Source organism: Opisthorchis viverrini (assembly GCF_000715545.1).
Source record: "Opisthorchis viverrini unplaced genomic scaffold opera_v5_75, whole genome shotgun sequence".
NCBI classification, from domain to species: Eukaryota; Metazoa; Platyhelminthes; class Trematoda; order Opisthorchiida; family Opisthorchiidae; genus Opisthorchis; species Opisthorchis viverrini.
In genome coordinates, this window is record NW_008751732.1 from 1,155,604 (window position 1) to 1,175,426 (window position 19,823).

The 19,823-nt window shown below is 43.5% G+C and overlaps 1 protein-coding gene across 1 annotated transcript in view; it reads right to left on the reverse strand.

The window, feature by feature from the left end:
• T265_04550 (hypothetical protein) overlaps positions 1-19,823 on the reverse strand; it is a gene marked incomplete at both ends in the record, with an annotated part of 58,480 nt that overhangs the window by 29,791 nt on the left and 8,866 nt on the right. The window contains 6 exons of the mRNA XM_009169314.1: positions 269-410; positions 2,039-2,089; positions 6,969-7,043; positions 8,709-8,807; positions 13,140-13,228; positions 18,630-18,759. Of these exons, the coding sequence (XP_009167578.1) occupies positions 269-410; positions 2,039-2,089; positions 6,969-7,043; positions 8,709-8,807; positions 13,140-13,228; positions 18,630-18,759 (586 nt within the window). The remainder of the gene's footprint in view (positions 1-268; positions 411-2,038; positions 2,090-6,968; positions 7,044-8,708; positions 8,808-13,139; positions 13,229-18,629; positions 18,760-19,823) is intronic.

Below are 19,823 nucleotides of genomic sequence, written 5' to 3' on the forward strand. Positions count from 1 at the left end.
TGGGTTGAATCATGATGAGTGGTTAGTAACTCGAAAAGAAACTATCCCATTGGAATGTGAAATGGTCTGTTTCAATGAAAAAGAAAAGCTTCAGGTATAGGAAACCCGAACAACAGACACACCACTTTGTGGTGCGCCATAAACCACAGCGACATTCACTTCGGATTGAGAGCAATAACACGGATGACTTGGAGGAATCAACCGGTCAAGTGGTGGAACAGAATCTTGGCACACAAAGTTGTCTAGGGCATACAGAAGAAAAACACACCTGTAGCTTGTCGTTGACGGAAACTTCGACTGAGACTCCTTGCTGCTGTAGAGTTGCTTGAAATCCCAGGGGTAGATAAACGTTGAGCAGCTTGTTTTCTGTGAGAAGTCAACACGGTGCTGTAGCTTGCAAACATTGATTCCTAAGACAAAAGACCGAGGAAAGACGATCAAAACTATGGATATCCATCGAGGATAGCTACTTGCTGCGAATAAAAGGAGACTAATCCAAGCTTCATAGTGGTCAGGAGATTCTGAAATTTCACTCATGGACTTAACGTGTGAGGCAAATCCACCCAAGCAATAAAGCCGACAAACACCGGATAACCAATGGTTCCTTAGTGGAAAAGACCAACAGTGCGCATCTCACGAAGATGATTCCGACAAGCAAATGTACGGACAACAGCTGAGCACAAATTTTCAAGTAGTAGTTGGTTGGTTTGTACCTAGATTTCGAATCGCCTTTCCAATTTGTGAGATGCACAGTGCCGAAGATACCCAGATGTGGAGTGCTTTTCCAAATAGCTTGACCTCACTTACAGCAAGGAATCCCGATTGAATAACCTACACAATGGTTTGTTCCTGTGGCAACGAAACCCATTGACACTAGACTGTAGACAGATTCAACAAGGATGGTGTGGAGATGGCCATGGTGAACGAAAACCGACAAGTCTATGGAAATCGTTCGAACAGTACAGATACCAGCCTTCATTGACCAATGAAGCCTATTTTAACACATTCGTGAAAGAAAAGAACACCGAGTTACTGAAACATCAATGGCATCCTACTGTGACAACAAAATATGTTCTAACAACCAAAAGATTTTGAATGGACATAAAATGATCAGGTATGGCGCACTCAGCTACGTTACCCGATTCCAACCCTTGGAGGGAGTGTTAATAGAAGGTCACTCCCAAGGAATTCAGTAAACTTTTGTTTATTTATTCTTCAGCTCTCAAAATGACTCGAAGTCTACTGAAATCCATGAGTACATCTTTGCCCATTAACCAAGCTTTATGTTAAAAAGTCGAGAAACATCGCTAGCGTGTTACCTATTGTTAGGCAGGAATCCACACGAATCCCGCTGTACCGCACGTCTTTAGGCGCTGCTACGGCCGAGAAGCCTGGCTCGCTCAAGGTTGACCCAGAATTCGGGACGCTTGCCGGTCCGGCATCAAAACGAGATCTGATTGGTCGACAATCTGAACCCAACAGCCAATCATGACCCAGTATTGGCCAAATGCCGGTTGCCAATGGCGCATCCAGAACGCGTCAGAAATTCCAGAAAGTTACAGCCGCTTATGCTATATATACGAAGCGCTGTACAACTGTTCCTGACTTCGTTTTGGGCGTTAATAGATCTTGTGCACCTTTGGTGGTTGTTTTGATGTGAACGCTAGCTTGGGAGGCTCAGGCCGAGAACTAAGCTGAGGAAAATACCGTTACTACACCTATCTACTGGAATCATGTGTCAAGACCACAGTGATGGTGATAAGGGTGTTGATACTAATGACGGGGACTGTGATGATGATCATGACGACCATGATGGTGGCAATGGTGAAGATGACAAGGATAAAGAATAAATCATGTGAGCTTTCAAAAAGACTTCAACGAGCTGCAAGAGTGAGCTCTTAAAGTCTGTTCACCAATACTAACATATAACTAGGAACGTTTACAGCTACAAGACGAGTCAAGAAAAACTAGCGAGGCACGAAATGATTTACAATCACGCGGAGGCGAGCAAAGTGGAAAAGCTACTCGATCAACTTACCCGCGCAAACTGAAGACAAACAATAGTCTTTTTGACCAGTTCGATCAAGCCCTGATGACAGAAAAAAAGAAACTATCGATTAATGCCCTCAGGCACTGTGGGGCAGACATATCAAAGTTTGCTTTCCGTGAAAGGTACGTGTAAGCATGAGTGACTCAAAAACCAAAATGCACTGAATCCATGACCAATCGGCTCGTGAAAACCAGCTAAACAAACATCCTATATCAATTCGCAGAGAAATAAACCTTCGTAACTGCACTTCAGTCCAGTGACGTGAATTCAGCTCACTACAGCCACCTTGTTTAACGTGTTGACAGAATTATTCGCACTAGATAAGATAGTAACGTTACTGTTGTATACGTGCGCGTACCCGATTCAGCCCGGTTAACCTAGGGGACATTTAATATTCTCTACCCTGATAAAACAAACTAAAGCTGAGGAAAACAACCGAGTGTAAGTCTTTATGCGTGTGACTTTAATGAGGCTATTTTACCGATGACCTTGTTAGATACATAGTAGTACACTAACACCTCAAGTTGGACATCACCACTATTGTGAAGAAATGGTAGCAGCTATATGAAATGAGGAATTTACAAACGATGATAAGCAGTTTCCTAAACGCCACACGCAGCCTAAAACTGGGTCCAGGCTACAGCACCCGAATTAATCATAAGACCAGCCATTTTTGCGGGGTTGTCTTTCCGAGCCAAGAACTTATTCGCTTCAATAGGATATACGGAAAACTAAATGACGATACGGAACCAAATAAAAATGGGTAATATTATTTCCGAAATTCTTAAGATGAACGAGTGAGAATAATGCAAATAATTATGATGCGCAACATTTTATCCATTATTTTGGCTTTCGATCTCAATGTAAGTACTTCCAATCTAGAAGCGACGTAAGTGAACGGATGCGCCGACACGTAATGTATTGGTGATGTCAAATTGAGATGGGTTTCACTGGGGAATAGTACAAACGATTTAACCAGGCTTTTGAAAATCTGTATGGGATATCATGGTCGCATTTAGCAGTGACTTTTTAGAAGGAAATTGCTTAAGAGTGTTCACAAATTCTCCACTTCTGATTTAGATAATTGATAGCTCTAATTTTGAGCAGAAGTTTTGGTGGCTGAATCAACGCGAACTGTTTGAGCTACTCGGTTTGGTTGTTGTGATCGAATTTATGAAGCTCTCTCTCGGGGATCTCGACTAAATTTCAACCCAGTACAACCGAAGTTACAACCTAAAATCGATAGGGTGGTCGCAGAAGTTCATGCGGAATCATCCAAACGGCGCCATAGAAACTTGCCACCGGACAATCAGCTTGTTTCTCAAGTTTAAATCACATCGAAACCTCAAATACGGGAGGCTGGTAAAATCTGCCGTCATTGCACATTCAAGAGTGAGAATAATCCCCATGAACACTGACAGCAACAAGAACAGGCGTCGCTGTGAAAAATAACAAAGTGGAATAGAGGAGTTTTCGGAAAAGGTCGGTAAAAATCGGTAGATTTATTGATGGTCAACGTTTCAATTTTGACATGAAAGCTTTGTCAGGCCAAGTGGTTGAGATATAAGGCGGAAGGAGAATCAATCAGCGAAGTCAAGCTAAATTCGTGTTAGGTGTCCGCCAAGGGTTTTTTTGTTAGGGTGGACCACCAAGTGTTAAGCCGATGGAGATACCTAAATGGATTCGGATCCAGATTAGGGTCTAGTTCTTCTCGTTCACGTGATGATCCCCTTTGAACGTCGTTTGCACTTTTCGACCGTCTGCGTCGATGAGCTAGTGCTACGAAAGCTGCGTAAGGAAGAACCCTGGTCGGGTTGGGATTTCCACCCCCTGTTTTTGCTAATGATTCTACGCAGATTGACAACCACACGGTCACGTGTCAACTCGGTCTATCTAAGACCGCTCTCTATACGCTCGCCAGTTCCACACCCTCGATTCTATTTGCGCTGTGATTCTAGGTAATTTCTGTCGCCTCGGCTATCAGCCACTTTTGTGTGAATCGAAGTCTCCGTCTTAAAACTAACACATTCTCCAGATCTGTTATATGTCCTGTGTCTAAAGCATGTGTCGCCATCGCTAAGTTTTCGACTAGTGTTTGGAATAGAGGTTTCGACCATAAATATGCAGTGCGCACCCCATGTGCCTTGATTTCCAGCGCTTAGTCAAACAAAGTAGAAACAAACGACTGGATTGAATGCAATTGACTGAAAGCTACCATCATATCTTGGAGGATCTCTGGTGAAGTGTAGCGGAGTGTAGGTAGGGTTCCTGCAGAAAGAAGAACGAGTATTCCGCATCCAAACTTCTCAAACCCTTCTGCCACATAATATTGATCCAGCTATTGACCAGGACTTCTCTTAATTCTCACAGAACAATACAGTGCCCGGAATATGAAAAGCACAACCCTATTCGTCCTGTAGATAATTTTGAAGTAAAGAAACTGTCACACCACCGAAACCCGCACTGATAATGAGGAGAATCATTCTGTTATGGCACCCTTTCGGTACGTAGCTGCTGTGCAACTTGAAAAGGAATGATGGGAGAGATAATTCTAGTTCGCCCAAGCTCAAGCAGAAGTAACAGAAAAACCAGGATTGGATTCTAATCATGGACCCTCCCGTCAGTAGTTTCATACGTTAGCTGCCTAGCTACTGGAGCCCAGATTGATACGATAAGAACACTGTAGATAGTATACAGCAATACAGGTGAAAAATCGCTGTCATCTGACGAGATCCAGTTCCCATGCAGTTCGTCCAGAAACAATATGAAAATACGGCTTGCTTTGCAGTCTGATGAACACGGCCGCTGAGATGCAGTGACATACTTGCCTGGCCTCTCGACCGATCCAGGAGCCGGGTTACATCGTAACCGGCATTTGAGACAGATCGAGAACAATCGTTACACGAAGGCTTGGAAAGTAGTCACTAAGATCATTGCCGGTATCCAACATCAACAAACGGAGATAACGAATGCCGATTCATACATCTGCTTGTCCTGTCTTTCCATCTTGGTTATCTAGCCTGACGAGGCTAGTGCGTCAGAAATACTGCCTGGAGATAAGCCACTATTTACCGACGGTTCTTGGAAGGTTGAGGCTTTTTCGAAAGCGGATTTAGCCCAGCTAACAACATTAGCTCACTCATAGTAAAAGAAGCTAGGTCGAAAGAGGAATCACAGTCCTAACAAGCAAAAGTAAAGATATGGGCATAGCAAGGAAGGATAAAGTAGCCAGAAGCTTGGCAGTGGGTTGAGATTGGACACAACTGGGAACATTAACCTAACAGATACGTTGGGTGGAGGATATATTGAAAAACGACGGAATAGTACGTAAATGGCCGAAATCGCTGGTTAAAATCTGTGAAAGGGCAGCAGTCAACCGTACACTCAACCATGCGTATGTCCCCGTTGATAGGAACACATTTCGATACACAATGAAGAAGAAAAATGTTTGATTTGATTGGGATTATTACGTACGAGGTGGTTCAAAGGACGAGAATACAAGATGGCCAACTTCCAACTTCCCATAATCTTGACGTATCGTGTTCCGTGTTGATAGAACACCTTCGGGGAGTATCAAAATGCCTCACTGTTCATCGACGGGGTAGCTAAGGAAGGAATGTCTAAAATTCTCTTACAAAAGGACTTGAAATTTCAGTCGGACCTGAGTGTCATAAGCGGTTTAGCGGGTGTGAGATAGGAGTTTTCGTCCTCTGATTAACGGACACGACTAACATTTGTTTCTGAAACACAACGAATCCTTAGCAGCTGGGCACTTAAGAGGGAGTCATTTATATGTCAAGAGATCAGCACAAAAAGAGAAGACTTATCAGGAAAATGATGGGGAAAACAAGGGTACCGACTGGGAGCTTGATGATTAATGAGTAATGACACATTGCTCTCTCTCCTCGGCTTTGGTTTTACGGTCCCAAATCAGTTTACCAATAGTAAAATGTTCCAACAGCGATGCATTGAGCATATGCCCAGCCAAATTACTCACTAAACCGAGTGAAGTTCAAACAAGATATTGTGGATCGGGATATCAACCACTTAAAACTAGTCAGCCAACAAATTTAAACTTTAATGTCTTTTATTGAAGGGTAAATAGGTCATTTCCAGAGAGATTCTCCAATCTGGACGGGCTTCCGTGAAAAAATCCCGTTATACTAATCCTACCTTTATAACTGTGTCCTTCAGAGGTGCCCTCGTGAAGAAATATTGCACAACCAACGTGGCATGCTAGGTCTCCCAGGCGAGCGAAAAATCCATTTGGGAACTGCTGATCGGTGAACAGTCAGGTGACTAGTGCTTACTGAGGATCGATCCGTCCTGCTTTATTTGTAAGTCACTATACATAAAAAGATAGCATGACAAACCTGAAGAGTTTTAAACAACTTTTACAATTTGGTTTGTTTGGAAGAGAACTCAGCACACCATTGCATACTTTCCATTCAGTTCACTTTCCAGCATTATTATCTAAAATAAACAAAGTGTCCAACAGGACACATCTATTCACGCACCTAATAGTACTAAGGCACAGCTAGTGTCGAGATGCCACATTCTCTGATTTGGGAACATAAGGAAAATAATCAAAACACGTGTAACTCAAGGTGTGGGAGACTTCTGTTAAAAGCATAGAGATAGATACTAATCTTCTGAAATCCCGTACTAGTGGTTTGTACTGTCTTATGCGTTACGAGAAACAGTGAAGGACAAACACAGCGGCGGATATAATGAGATTCAGTCTCAGTTTGGTTTGGCACATATAAGATCCATTATTATAGACCACCGAAACCCTCCACTATGGACCAATTTCGTAGACGCAAATAGTGTGGAGAGTTAGAACATGCTTCACTATCATGGGACAAAAGGGTAGTCGGAAGCGGGCACCATGCGGATCAGTTGACATGAAATAGCTTACCTGGAGGCGATCGCAGATGGCATTTACTGTTTCCGGTTGACATTCTTCCGTTTCGGCATTTTGGAGCGAAAGATCCTGGAAGGACACGCAAGTAAATCATAATAAGTGCGAGTAAGAAAATCACGACGAAGTAACTTGAACTCTCGGATCTATGTAAACAGAGTCGTTCTGGACTTTATTATGAGGCGATCAATGCGAGTCACCGAGGAGTAAACAAAATAAAGTGAACTGATGAGAAACAAGACATACAAAGACACATGCATACAAGACGCAGAAATTCTGTCTGATCCCGTGGCAAACTTCCGCTCGTTACACTGCGAACTCGAACATGTGGTTTGAAACTAAGTATAACTGTCTGGGCTCCGCTTTTTGAAGTAAGGGACATCCAAATGGGCAGAAAAAATCTCGCAAACCCCGCGCAGGCAATCTGCTGAACGTGGCTAACGACCAGATGGCACCCGCGGATACTACTACCACCTAAAAAGTGCTTGATGAAGCAGTAGACAGTAGTCATCACAAATCAATAGGGATCTCAGAGTGTCGCCTTTAACTGCTCCATTGTCGTCGCATTAACGGAAAATCCTTGGTCAGTTTTGATGGAACATGACCGACTCAACGTCCAATACTTATTGAGGCTCCGCCAAGTGCGATATACGGTCCAGAAGTATTTAAAATGTGTCTTAACCAAGCTCTGTCCATAATTAATCTGCGAGGACATCAAAATATGGCACCCGATTCGTTGTTCGGATGTGTTGTCAGTACAATCCGACCCGTAATGGTCTGTCGCAGTATTTAGCAACCTTGAGTAGCGTGTTTTACCCATTTGCGACATTTCTAATTTCATGCCAACTGGAACACGATAAGTCCTTTGCGCAGAACATAAAGTTGGATAACATCATAAACCGGGGATTCAGTTGAGTAGCTCATTACACCTAAGGCGGTAATTCACAACAGTAAATCACATTGCGGTGACAAGGTCATACGTTGTGACACACAAACCAACTCAAGAACCGTACGTGCCCGTCTGCACCCGTATAGTTAGACATTCTCGAAGGAAGTATGCCGGAACGAAGCACAGCTGGTGTCCGCACAAGAGTGTGGGACAAAAAGTATGTGCTGAATTCTTGACAAAATATTGCATCCGCATGAGAAAATGAAACACTGCACACTCAACCTGTTACGCTGGAATCTGTGTCTGGTCAGTTTTTCAACCAGGAACCGTGCACACGTGTAGGGCAGTCGAGACAGGAACTAAACGTCAGTGATAAAATAACAGAGCTCGTTTTCAGATGAGCGAAGAAAGATAAGACCAGGAGACGAAAGCTATCTCAGGCAACCCGCCAATTCCATGAGTTCCTCATATCCGCGAGTACGCAACCACCAAATGGGTTGGTGGACAGTAAACACAAGGTAAATAAAACTGGTGGCTAGGCATTTTGGTCGCATGAAGCTTCTATGATTGCAATATCTACAGCAGATATGCTCGCACCCAACCAGCTACACTGTTCTACCAGTTCACAATACTTCTTACGGCATCCACTATTCAACGGCGGCTGTTTTCGACCGTGACTCGTGGTAGGGGACGAACAGAGCTAGTCAGGTGGGTTGCTTGTTTTGTTACAGCGCAAGTTGTTTACTCCGATGTCTGCGAACATTCCGACGGAAAAACTCAAAACAAATTGACAGACAGTAAATATTAGTAATCGAAACAGGTAAACAAACGGCTAGCAGTAAAGGTACCTGTTGTTGGTCGATCAGAATTTGCAGATAGGCATCGGCCTCGACAATACGTTGGTCGAATTCAGATAGGGAACTTGGATGATCCAAAAGCCGATTAGTCTACAAAAGAAAGAGAGTAAATGTAGAGACAATGATTTGAGTCAAGTGAATAAAACAGCGGGCCTAGAGATGAAGAAGCAATGTGCTTCGCTGTTCACCAATCCTTTAGCTTGTTATATAGCAACTGCGATGGCACAAGATGACAGAAGATATTCACCGATGGATTGAGGTAACAACGACTTGGAAGGATTATTACCAAACATGTTAAGATGCAAACGCTATAAATAACTTGGAAAAAGTAGTTTGACAGGAGAGTGAGCCTACAACGAGATTATCTGAATCATCACCGTTGTACTACCGAGCATCTACATTTCGAAAATGTCGCGTGAACAACCACGAAGATGAGTTGGAATCATTGCAGATTGGACAGTAAAGTGAATCACATCATGAAAAACATGCGAAATGATATGCGCGGCTTGCAGTTTTCAAACAGTGAATCCTTTATTAAAATGAAGATACTGAGTATCTGATTGTTTGCCTGGTAAATATTTAAAGTGAATTACGATACCATCCGTAGCAATTGGTGTAATATCAGGTGGAATAGTTAATCAGCGAGAGCTCGTTTTTGGGAAAAAACCGAGCACTGAGCGGTGATGGAGAACGTTGGGACCAATTAAGCACGTCAAAATGGGACCTCGACGTGCGTTGACAAAGTTTAGACTATAAATCAGATAAGCTCGAGACTATCAATTTTTGATAAACTAGTCCCAAATCTTGAGATGCGTAATCGGGATCTATCAGATGAATCATCCAAAACTTACTGTAAGCAGTGAAAGCTGTTGCTTTGTCTACAACGGCGACAAGGTGAACAGCAGCGCAGCTGTAACCTTGGTATATACGCCAATTGTAATCAGACGAGGAGACAAACTCAGTCAATTGCCAACAAAATCGAATTAGAGTACAGTTTATAACGATAAATTTAGTCACCAAATAAATGCTATGAAGCCTCCAGCAATTCACTGAAAAAGCAATTTTTCGGGATTTCCTGCAAGGTTGTTCGCCTGTGAGGCTAGATGGTTTCGTATGGCAGAATGCCAGAACCGTGCGAAAAAGTGTGTCATGGCCTACACCGAAGGCTACAGTAACCAAATCAGCTATTTTGTTTAAGCACAGGGTTTCCAGACACTTTTGCTCGAGAGCCAGTCTATCATTCAGATACAGCTACGCAGGCAAAATGAAACAGAGATCCAAATTATATCAACACAATGAAGTTAGGCTCGAAAGTTGTGTATACTCAAAGCGTCCACATTCGTACGCTTCTATCACTGGAATGTTCCGAAAACATAACACCAAAAAACATCACAACGATAGCAAAAGCTTTGACTATGGAAAATGTGGATTTACGCTTCTATTAATAGCGTTTTAGTAAAATTCAGAATAATCGTAATAATCGTTCAGCTGCTACACCCTTTCGGTGCCTAGCTGCCATGCAACCCGAAAGAAGCACGAGGGCTGGGATAATGCCAGGTTGCCCAAGCCTAGACAGGGGAAGTCGAGAGGTAGAGGTCAGGCTCGAACTACGGACCTTCCGGTTAATAAATTCGCACTCTACCCACTGAGCCATCTCCCCCCGATTCAGAATCAGGTTAGTACGTCCAGTCGTACTATCATTCTCCACAAGCTCACTCAAAGATCTCCTTCGTCAACTTCATGCTTCTCCGCGGCGCGCCAAAAAACGTGTCCGCGATGGTCATATTTGCACTTTGACATCGCACTTTGTAAGATGCGCCAAACGCATTTAGTGTAGTGTTTCGGCACTCATGAGCTGAAATTTGATATTTGTGAAGACCCAGCGTCCGGAAGCTTACACGCCCACAGAACGATGACACACAAATTTGAACTCAGCCCTAGGTGCACCACACTGAGAATGCAGGGTAAGGTGATTTTCGGAAGTAGAGTACTGGATCTTTAGGGATATACAAAGTTTGCCGGTAGCTTTTGAAACGAAAAGTGCATTTTTGGCTTGGAGGAGCAGTGCAAGAGAATAACTAGTTCATAGTCGAGAAGAATATTCTTCCATCGCTTGTCTAAGTCATCCAGTGAAGAGTTAGGGTTTTCAAGTTGTACTACGTATAGGTGTTTAACCTGCGATTTATTGTTCATAAGATCAGTCTTTTACGATAATTTAGGTTGACGTGCTTTACAGCTGGAACGTTACTTCACTCAATACAAGAACTTTTCACTGGAATTCCAAAAGTTCGGACTCTAGTGCATTGTATAAGTACACAATGTGAGCGACATTGAAAGCTCGAACATCACTAAGACTTGGCTTAAAAGGATGTCTTCGACAGTTCGACATGCATTCCATTTTAGGAGGTAAATTTTTCTGGTTGTTACACGAAAAGCGGTGAACTGCCGAAGTTCATAAAATCTGTAGATGTTCACCAACATGATGCTTCTGTTTGCTTGAAAAACACTTTGATTTTAATAACATTTGTGCCCTCATGATGCATACCAAAAGAGTAAATCCTCCCGTTCGAAATGTCATACAGGAAACAGATGACGCCAATCTTGCTGAAGTTCTCCATTAAGTGATGAGGGATAATCAACACCAGTCTCGAAAACAACCTCCAACGTTACCCTAATTTCGACAGTGTGTTGTGCCACCGACCGGAATTTTCTCCGTGTAAGTATCATGTGCGTGACCACGTGCCCCAAACCACGTTGACCGATAGGAGACAGGGAGTACTGTCAACAAAATTTACCGAAAGGCCACCATCACCACCACAAGAATACTGCTTAAGGACCATCCCAAGCGCACTTTCAATCTCACTTGAGGATGCAAATCAAAATGACCACGGTAGAGAGGTGCACGTGAGGGCGTCAACAAACGTAATCAATGAAGCGTACGTCAGTTTTATCCACGAAACGAAGTAACAAAACCCTGTGCTAGGTCGATCTATTTATAGGAGCTATAATGCACAGCACACTGGGGAACAGAAAAATGACCTTTCCAAGCCAGTAGGATTTGCCTGAATGGATGTCGGATGTAATGAATGATAAAAGGATGACGCATGACCGACAAACGGACAACGTGAGAACATACAGAAATGGATTGCTGCACAACACTTCGGGTGTATTTCGCTAGATTTCTTTGGTGCATACCGAAGAATAAAATCAGATGGATGATGAAAACATAAAAGTGCCAAAAAAACGGAACCGGTTGTATCGCTGATACTACCTCGGTGATAACGTGGTTTTCGACATCCCGATGGTAAAGACTCTTACTGTGCCTTATTCATCTATCTGGTACTGCTTTGCAGTATATGCTCAAAGAGATATAGCAAAATATAGACGTGCAACAGCCTATATCCTAACGTTTTCTTGAGGCTTGATACGGGGAGGTTGTGTTTCAAATGGACAGTTGCTATTGGCTTGGAATTGACCGTGTTTGCTGCCATCAACCGGGAATGATCAGACAGTCTGCTCTAAGTGATGAGTGGAAAAGAATTTCGGTGGTCAAGTTGACCAAATATATCACTGAACACTCACCACTTGAAGCATCTGTAGCACAACGAAAAAGATTCGGTTCAGCTACAGATGAGGTAACTGAAGGAACATTCGTATAGGGAACAAGGAGCCAAACCGATTGTCAAGATAAAGTGATAATGCATAAACGGTGTCGTAATCCCCACAGGAAACACTCTTCAGGGTAGTCGCGAACGATTGTGATCTACGGAACAGCCAAGGATAGACAAGACGGCCAACATCATATAGTGAACTCTGTTAGGAGTGGTTGTCGTACAACATTACAGAGTAAACTAGCCACCACTGTTTCTAATCGATTAACAGCTTAGGTCGGTGAGTTCATCGGTCTAGGGAACCCGGCTTCACTCTGAAGTAACTTAACCAGTGAAAGTGACTACAATTCATTTTCACTCATTCCAGTCTACCAAGCATCAACAAATACCACTCAGAAGGCACAGAACAGATTGAACGAAAAACGACGCACACAGTAGAGTCAATCTATGTAACCGGAGTAATTTGGGCTCTAAGGCCAGCAGCTGTGTGATCAACCTAGAAAATGAGGAACAAAACCGTGAGAATATCGAGCAAGTAGCCTGCACTACAACACAGGCGCACATCTGCGGAAGTTAACGACAGCAATGCAGAAAAAGGCGTGTTTTATTGAAACATACTATATGCGCACCAAAGGAGCTAGTTGATGTTAAGATAATATTCACAATATTTCCTAGGGGTATATGTCGAAAGATACCGATGAATTCATACTGAAAGACTACCTGACATGAGAAAGAGACGGAAGCCCAAGAAATCAGTCATGTCCAGAAAAAACGGTCATACACAGTCAAATAGCATTCCGATCTATCTTACCTGATGAATGAGGGCATAGTTTTGTGTGTGCAAGTCTCTTGCCTCCTGCAGGGCATCGAGCCACTTCTGCCTTTCGTTTGCATCACGTGCTAAATGGAAAAACGAGAGAATTTGGAGAAATGCAACGTTTTTCACTGCGTCCGTGCTGAGAATAAGCTAATAGAAAAAACTACTCATTAAACAAATTCTTAGGAAGATGAGCTAGAATGGAACAGAATAACGAACACAAGTGGAGTGTCTGTGGTAACATCGCTGACAGCCGGGTAATTCTATCGGGCGGGACGAGTATCAGTTGTAAATTGATATGACCCAGTGTGAATGTTGCAAATTGAGCGCGAAAAAGCTCCTATCCTATTCGAATGGTCGTAGGGGTGGGCAGTAAGAGTGGGGGCTGCTCGGCTGTTCAACCTAAATAATTCAGCTTTACGAGAACATTGGTGACAAAATTGTTTTAAAAATGCATGCTATTTTGAGGCGACAAGGCAAATTGAATGCACATAACCCTAAGCGTTTTCTGAACGCACTTTTCACAGTCCCTCTAAAGAAGTCAACTAAGTGGATATCAGCAGAGGCGGCTAATTACTTTAGGGCTACAGCTTAACAAGGATATAACAAAAAAACCATCAGATTTGAAAACAGAAGAAATACAGTACAACAGTTGAGATGGAAATGTCACAGCGAATTGCTCGTTCTAGGCACATGAAGCATTATAGCAGATTTGCTTTTTAATGCATTTTGATGGGGCGCCTAAAGAGTTACACGTAGCAGTATTTAAACTGACGCTCAACTCAGGGTAAGGGAATTTCCCCCGAAGATAGATACAGGTACACTAACAAATCTTCCAGTGAAATCGAGTGCATTTTGAGCAGCCGCACAAACCACTGTGAGGAAAATAAGCAGCATTAGTGATGCGTACTAGGAGTGGTTTGACCGATCGTTTGCTACCGCACACACGCTACTAACTGATGCGTGGTATCAACTCCAAAGAACCCACCGAATACGATGGATCTTCACGGTAAATCGGAGAGGTCGACGAACGAGTTGGTCTTACACTGTGGATTCGCCGTTCACCAAGTCCAACAGGGATGACATATACTTGGAACAAACGTTTGGGGTGACTGTTCGAGATCAGAGAATCAGTAGATGATTCCAAAAACCGATTTCTTATGGGAAACAACTTTTCGACCTGCCAGAAATGCTGACGCAGGATTACCTCAGAATTTCTATTGGTTCCAGGACGCAGTGAATTAGTGTCGTGCATATGACACCAAACAAGGAAGGTTGCGACAAGCTGTTTAGAAAATATCAATGAACCTGATATCACGGGGACTTTCAGTATGAGCCCCTCCAGTAAGCGACAGACCACAGAGCAGACCTGGTTAAAGCTCTTCATAGAATTCTACCTTGGTGTTACTTTCGTGACAACGCACCTAACCTCAATCACAAGTAACGAATGTGTGTAGACAAACCATCGGAATAACAGGAGACTGGCAACATGGGACAGTGTGCTCGGAAAAGCCGACTCAACACACCATGTATAACAAAGATTTTTTTACGGAGAACCGAGTTGGACGGAAAAGGTCGGCAGTGAAAGCTTTTACAACGCAATCTTCATAAATGTACAGGGAGCTTTTCTATTTGGCACTGAAGCACAAAAACTCAACGTGGAAGTTTTGAAGATGTGCAACCAAGCTGGTATTCAAAGGTGATAGATAAAATCGGAGAAATGTTTGAGTTGCGGACTTGTAGTTCACTCCAACATATGTCCTCCAATTATCTATCTCAAGGACCTACAACCCTAGAGGTGGGAGTAGTCTACTTTTCCCGCCTACCTGATGGTTTATGTGGATGAGTGTCAATTGCAAATCTTTTTACAATCGCAGTGACGACAAATAAATTGGATTGAAGCACTTCTAAGACGAACAAAACAAACGTAAACTATCGGCTCCCCTTTGTTATCAAAGTCCAATGAACCACATCTCGATAGCAGAGAAAGCAAGGCTTGTATGCCGACACCCCTCGTCTTAGGATTCAATCCAAACAAAGGACACATGTGAAAAGCGTTTATCAGTCACACTGTCACGGACTTGGTATTCGTACTCAATGGAACGACCTACACGTTCCAAGCAACATCTAGAGTTAACAGTTGCTTCAATTAAGCGATTCAACCATCGCTCCCTGTGGTGAAGTAGTACTCAAGAGCAGAGTACCCATGATTGTAGTGTTCGATGCGTTCAGTACACTCCTTGGTCAGCTTCTGGTAATAGGTTGTATGTCGTCCAATGGTGTCCTGCTGCAAGTAGGTCATCAGTAACAAGATCGGTGAAACCAATCCCCCGGGTCTATTTATCTTTTACAGTAATTTCTGGAAAGAACTATCTGATCATCAACGCCTAAAATCTTGAGATTGTGTGTCTTGGATGAGGGATGTGCGGATAACAAGTGTTTTTGAGTTCCTGCCTGCTTTCAAAATAATTGAAAAGATCGATCATCGTTCCGATACATTGAACGGTGAAGACCTCACCGTCAGATGGTTCAGAATGAACCAGGTGAAATCGGATACTTTATGAGGCCCGATTTCCCTTTGAAAATCAATCAACATTTTATCTATCCGTCTTGGTTGGCCCAAATTCCAGAAGGTATGTGATGCTAACTTCGGACCATAACATACCACCTGGAATATCTCAAATGTCCAAAAAGAATGCCCATCAACCTAGTTCTTAGAAAGAGAGAGGGAACAGTTAGTCCTGTATCCTTGTTTCTGACAGACAGCGTACGTCGTCATCGGTATTCGTTCAGATGTAGCACCCTTTGGGTGCCTAACTGTCATGCAACCCGAAGGAAGCACGAGGGTTGGGATACTGCCAGGTCGCCCAAGCCTAGACAGGGGAAGTCGAGAGGCAGAGGTCGGACCTTCGGGTCAATAAATTCGCGCTCTAATCAATGAGCCACCCCCCCCCCACAGCGTACATCGATGCAGAAGGAATCCAAAGTATGAGCAAGACCTACATTCTAATTGTTTAGGGTTGCTACAGCAGTCAGACGTAAAGAAGCTGCAACCGATTCTGATGCACAGCAAGTACAGCAGTCAGTTCTAGTGCTGGGACCTGCGGACAGTGTTCGAATTAGGGTGGGTAGGGTAGAGAAAACGTGAGTGCAAGAAAAGAGGCGCCAGTAGTAGCATATTTTCACCCACTCTGCTGTATACGACTAGTAAGGCGATCCGGCTGGTGACGCCACGCGACGACCGATGTGGCATGAGAGTATTGTTAGTTGTCAGTGTCATGCTTGTACGTGGGTTGGGACATTCGCAGTGCGCCCACACCTAGAAAGGAGGTAGATTAGGGTTCTTCACCAAAGCCTTTGCCCAAAATCCCGACTAAAATGCAGCGGCGTTTGGCGGGAAATGCAACTGCATTACCACTTTTATAGAACAAGTCGCATCATGTTCTAACCTCAAACCTGGAGGACCAGGAGACCAACCTGATATGAGAGACTGAGTGTCGCAGGACCCACCTAGTACAGCTCAATGGGTCACGGAGATACAGAAACCGTCACATCCGATAAGGCTAAGTCTCTTCGTGACGTCACGATTATCTCGACTCACAACAAGAAGGACTTGGAAACTGTATTAGTCAGACCTCCAGCCATCGATCAGTTTGTGGTAGGATAGACACAGACAGTCACAAGTATAGTTCAGTCTGTCATGCAGGTTCACAAACCGTCACCACGACAGTGCATTTTAAGCCATTCCCGTGGCCACCTGCTGCCACTCATATGGACTTTACAATTAAAGTAGAACCCTGGAAGGTGAACCTGGAACCCAATAAGGCCTCCGAGGTTTATGACAGTATACATTAGTTCAAGCGCCACCGAGCTCCTCGTCCGGATAATCTCCCAGGAACATTATTTAAGGATGGAGGTGAAGCCTTCAGTTAGCGCTTGTCTTATTCACTTGACCCCATTTGGGAAAAGGATACCATTCAAGAGAACTGTGTGAAATCAGTGTCCATTTTCAAAAATGCGATCCGTAATACATGCGATATCAACAGGAAAACAAGCCTGACTCCGATCGTAGACACTCTTGGCGTCACTTGTCCTTCGTCGCCCTATGGTGGCACCGCGTGATCCCCACCATGCCGGGTAGCAGAAGCTGCAAGATATGACTGGCGACCGACGTCGATGAGGTTTGTGTTGACAGTTTCTAGATTCTTCGAATGAGTGTCTGGAGGCGTCAGTACTCCGAATGATTACAGAAGTCTGTAACTAACTCCATTCTCCATCCAATTATATTCTTTTCTCCATAATAAGGCTTTCAAACAATTGTGGCTGTACGGCAGCGAGCCATCAGTGTTGAACGTTGACGTTACGTTTGCGACAATGATGGTGATGATACACAACGCTACGGACCAGCCTCTTCGTGACGGATTTGAAAGTCCGGAGCATCGTTTCTGTCAGGATTATATTATTTCACAAAAAGGCCCTCTCACAATAGGGTGAACTATTAAAAGTGACCGAACTAATATTATAAGAAATGAACGGTTCAACAGAGTATTTCTGACCGAAAACACTTCACGCACATACGTCAAAACAACGTAAACTTCTACTTAGAATGGTTGCACACTTTTCAAAGCAAAGGGCGATAACAGGTAATGCAAATGAACTTGGAAAGCCTACAGTGACAAGGCTTGCCACAAACGGCTGCCAAAACCGTCTAAAAAGCCATGAAGTTTTTCAAACGGAAGATCGTCTCATCTTCTAGTCGGCTTGCGAGAAGAGGAACTTAAGTGCTATAAAAACAGAATGGGTGGCAAAATGTTATTTCTGACTTGAAAGTTCGAGAATAATGGCATTTTCAAAAACGAGTTGCTCAGTTATCTGACTCAAGGTGGCACAACAACATAAAATTAGGGAGTGATGACTTGTCAGAAGAATGTTGGACTCGAAGAACAATCTGTCGAAACGATATTACGGGTTGTTCAATAGCTAACTACATACCCAACTCGATTGATCGCATGGACGGCGAAGATACGTAAATATCAAGCTGAAATCAGAGCCTAGGTTTGGCTTTATATAATAACGGTTCACAAAATCAATAAGTTGTTTGGCGTTAAATTGAACAAGGTTAACTTCTCTGACTATGGCGGCATTTTTGATGCAACAAGAAAACCGGAATACAACGTCTTGTTCCAAACCACTTTGTCGGTTTGTGGCCTGCGAAGGTACATCGAGTAGCAAACTCCACGCAAGGTGGAAGCTGCCCGCATTCGTTAATGGAAGCAAAAGACTTGGAAATTCGTGACAGGAAATCCCTCAAGGCAGTAATCACATATAGCTGATTGTCACAGTCTCCGGTTTTAAGCAAGCAACATGCTTTCAGGAGTTGAAAACAATCGTAACATGACAACAATAAACAATTGTGAGTGTCCAACAGCAGTGAAAACCAATTGTGAATGCAAAGTGATAGGTTCAAAACAATTCTTTGCATACCTTGGAAATGGAATGTCTTGTGGTCGACAGTTATGGTGAAAGTGCTGTCGTCTTCGTCGTCGATTCCAACCTGAGCGTTCTTCAATTTCACACAACCACGTCGTTCACCCCGCACCATCTTTTCCTTAGACTGAGGGACAACAAAGAAAGAAGTCTTCGGTAGCGGCAATAACAGTTAGGCCTCGGAAACAAGACTGTACTCGGTTAAGTCAGTAAACACATTTAGGTTAACATATCTACTCAGATAACCTGGTGAAGACAGACAATCTGAAAGCATGTTGACCCATTCGATAAATGACAATGTTAAGGCAAATGGATGTGACATAGGTCTGGCCCAAATCGATTCCGTATTCAGTGCGCTGAATGGTTCACTGGACTGGGGTGAAGCGATACCTACAGAACCAATAGCGAGGTGTTTTAGCTAATTTAGAGAAGGTAGGTAACTTGCCACTAGTTCAGTCCCAATTCTTCCCTTCGGTTGCATGGCACCTGTGCACTGAAAACGCAATTGTACTTGGTGTTTGAATAAACACCAAGTGAGTTCACTTGAAATATAATTCTCGCATGGTGAGCCGCAAAAATGGCGTGGTAGAAGATGCCAAAATGTCTTTTCGAATTATTTGGCGGATTGACGTTACAATGTTCTTCCTTGGTATGCCTGGATCGACATTTTGGTCGTGTCAAACCCCTCACGGTAAAACGTGGCCGAACAATAGGAAAGGTGATTTCGACCCCATAGTCGTACATGCCGACGTAATAGAGCTCAAGATACCTCAGCGGTTAAGGCGTCAACTTATTAACCGGAAGGTCTGTGGTTCCAACCCAACCTCAGCATCTCGACTGCTTGTCTAGGTCTGGGTAACCTGGTGGTATCTCAGCCCTCGTGCGCTGTTCGGGTGACATGGTAGTTAGGCACCAAAAGGGTGTTACAGCTGAACGATTATTAATATTATGCTATGCTGATACATAGTCATCATCAACGACAGCATGACATCAGTCTTCAACACCAATGCTTCACTGCCGTACAATCATGACTTATTCGAAAGCCTTATTATAAAGAAAAGAATAAAGGTGGATGGGGGAGGGACTTAATGCTAGCTTAACACAATCATTCCGAGGTGCCTACACCTCCAGACATTCACTCAGGCAATCTGGATAGAAACTGACAACAAGAACGCCACTGACATCGGTTGG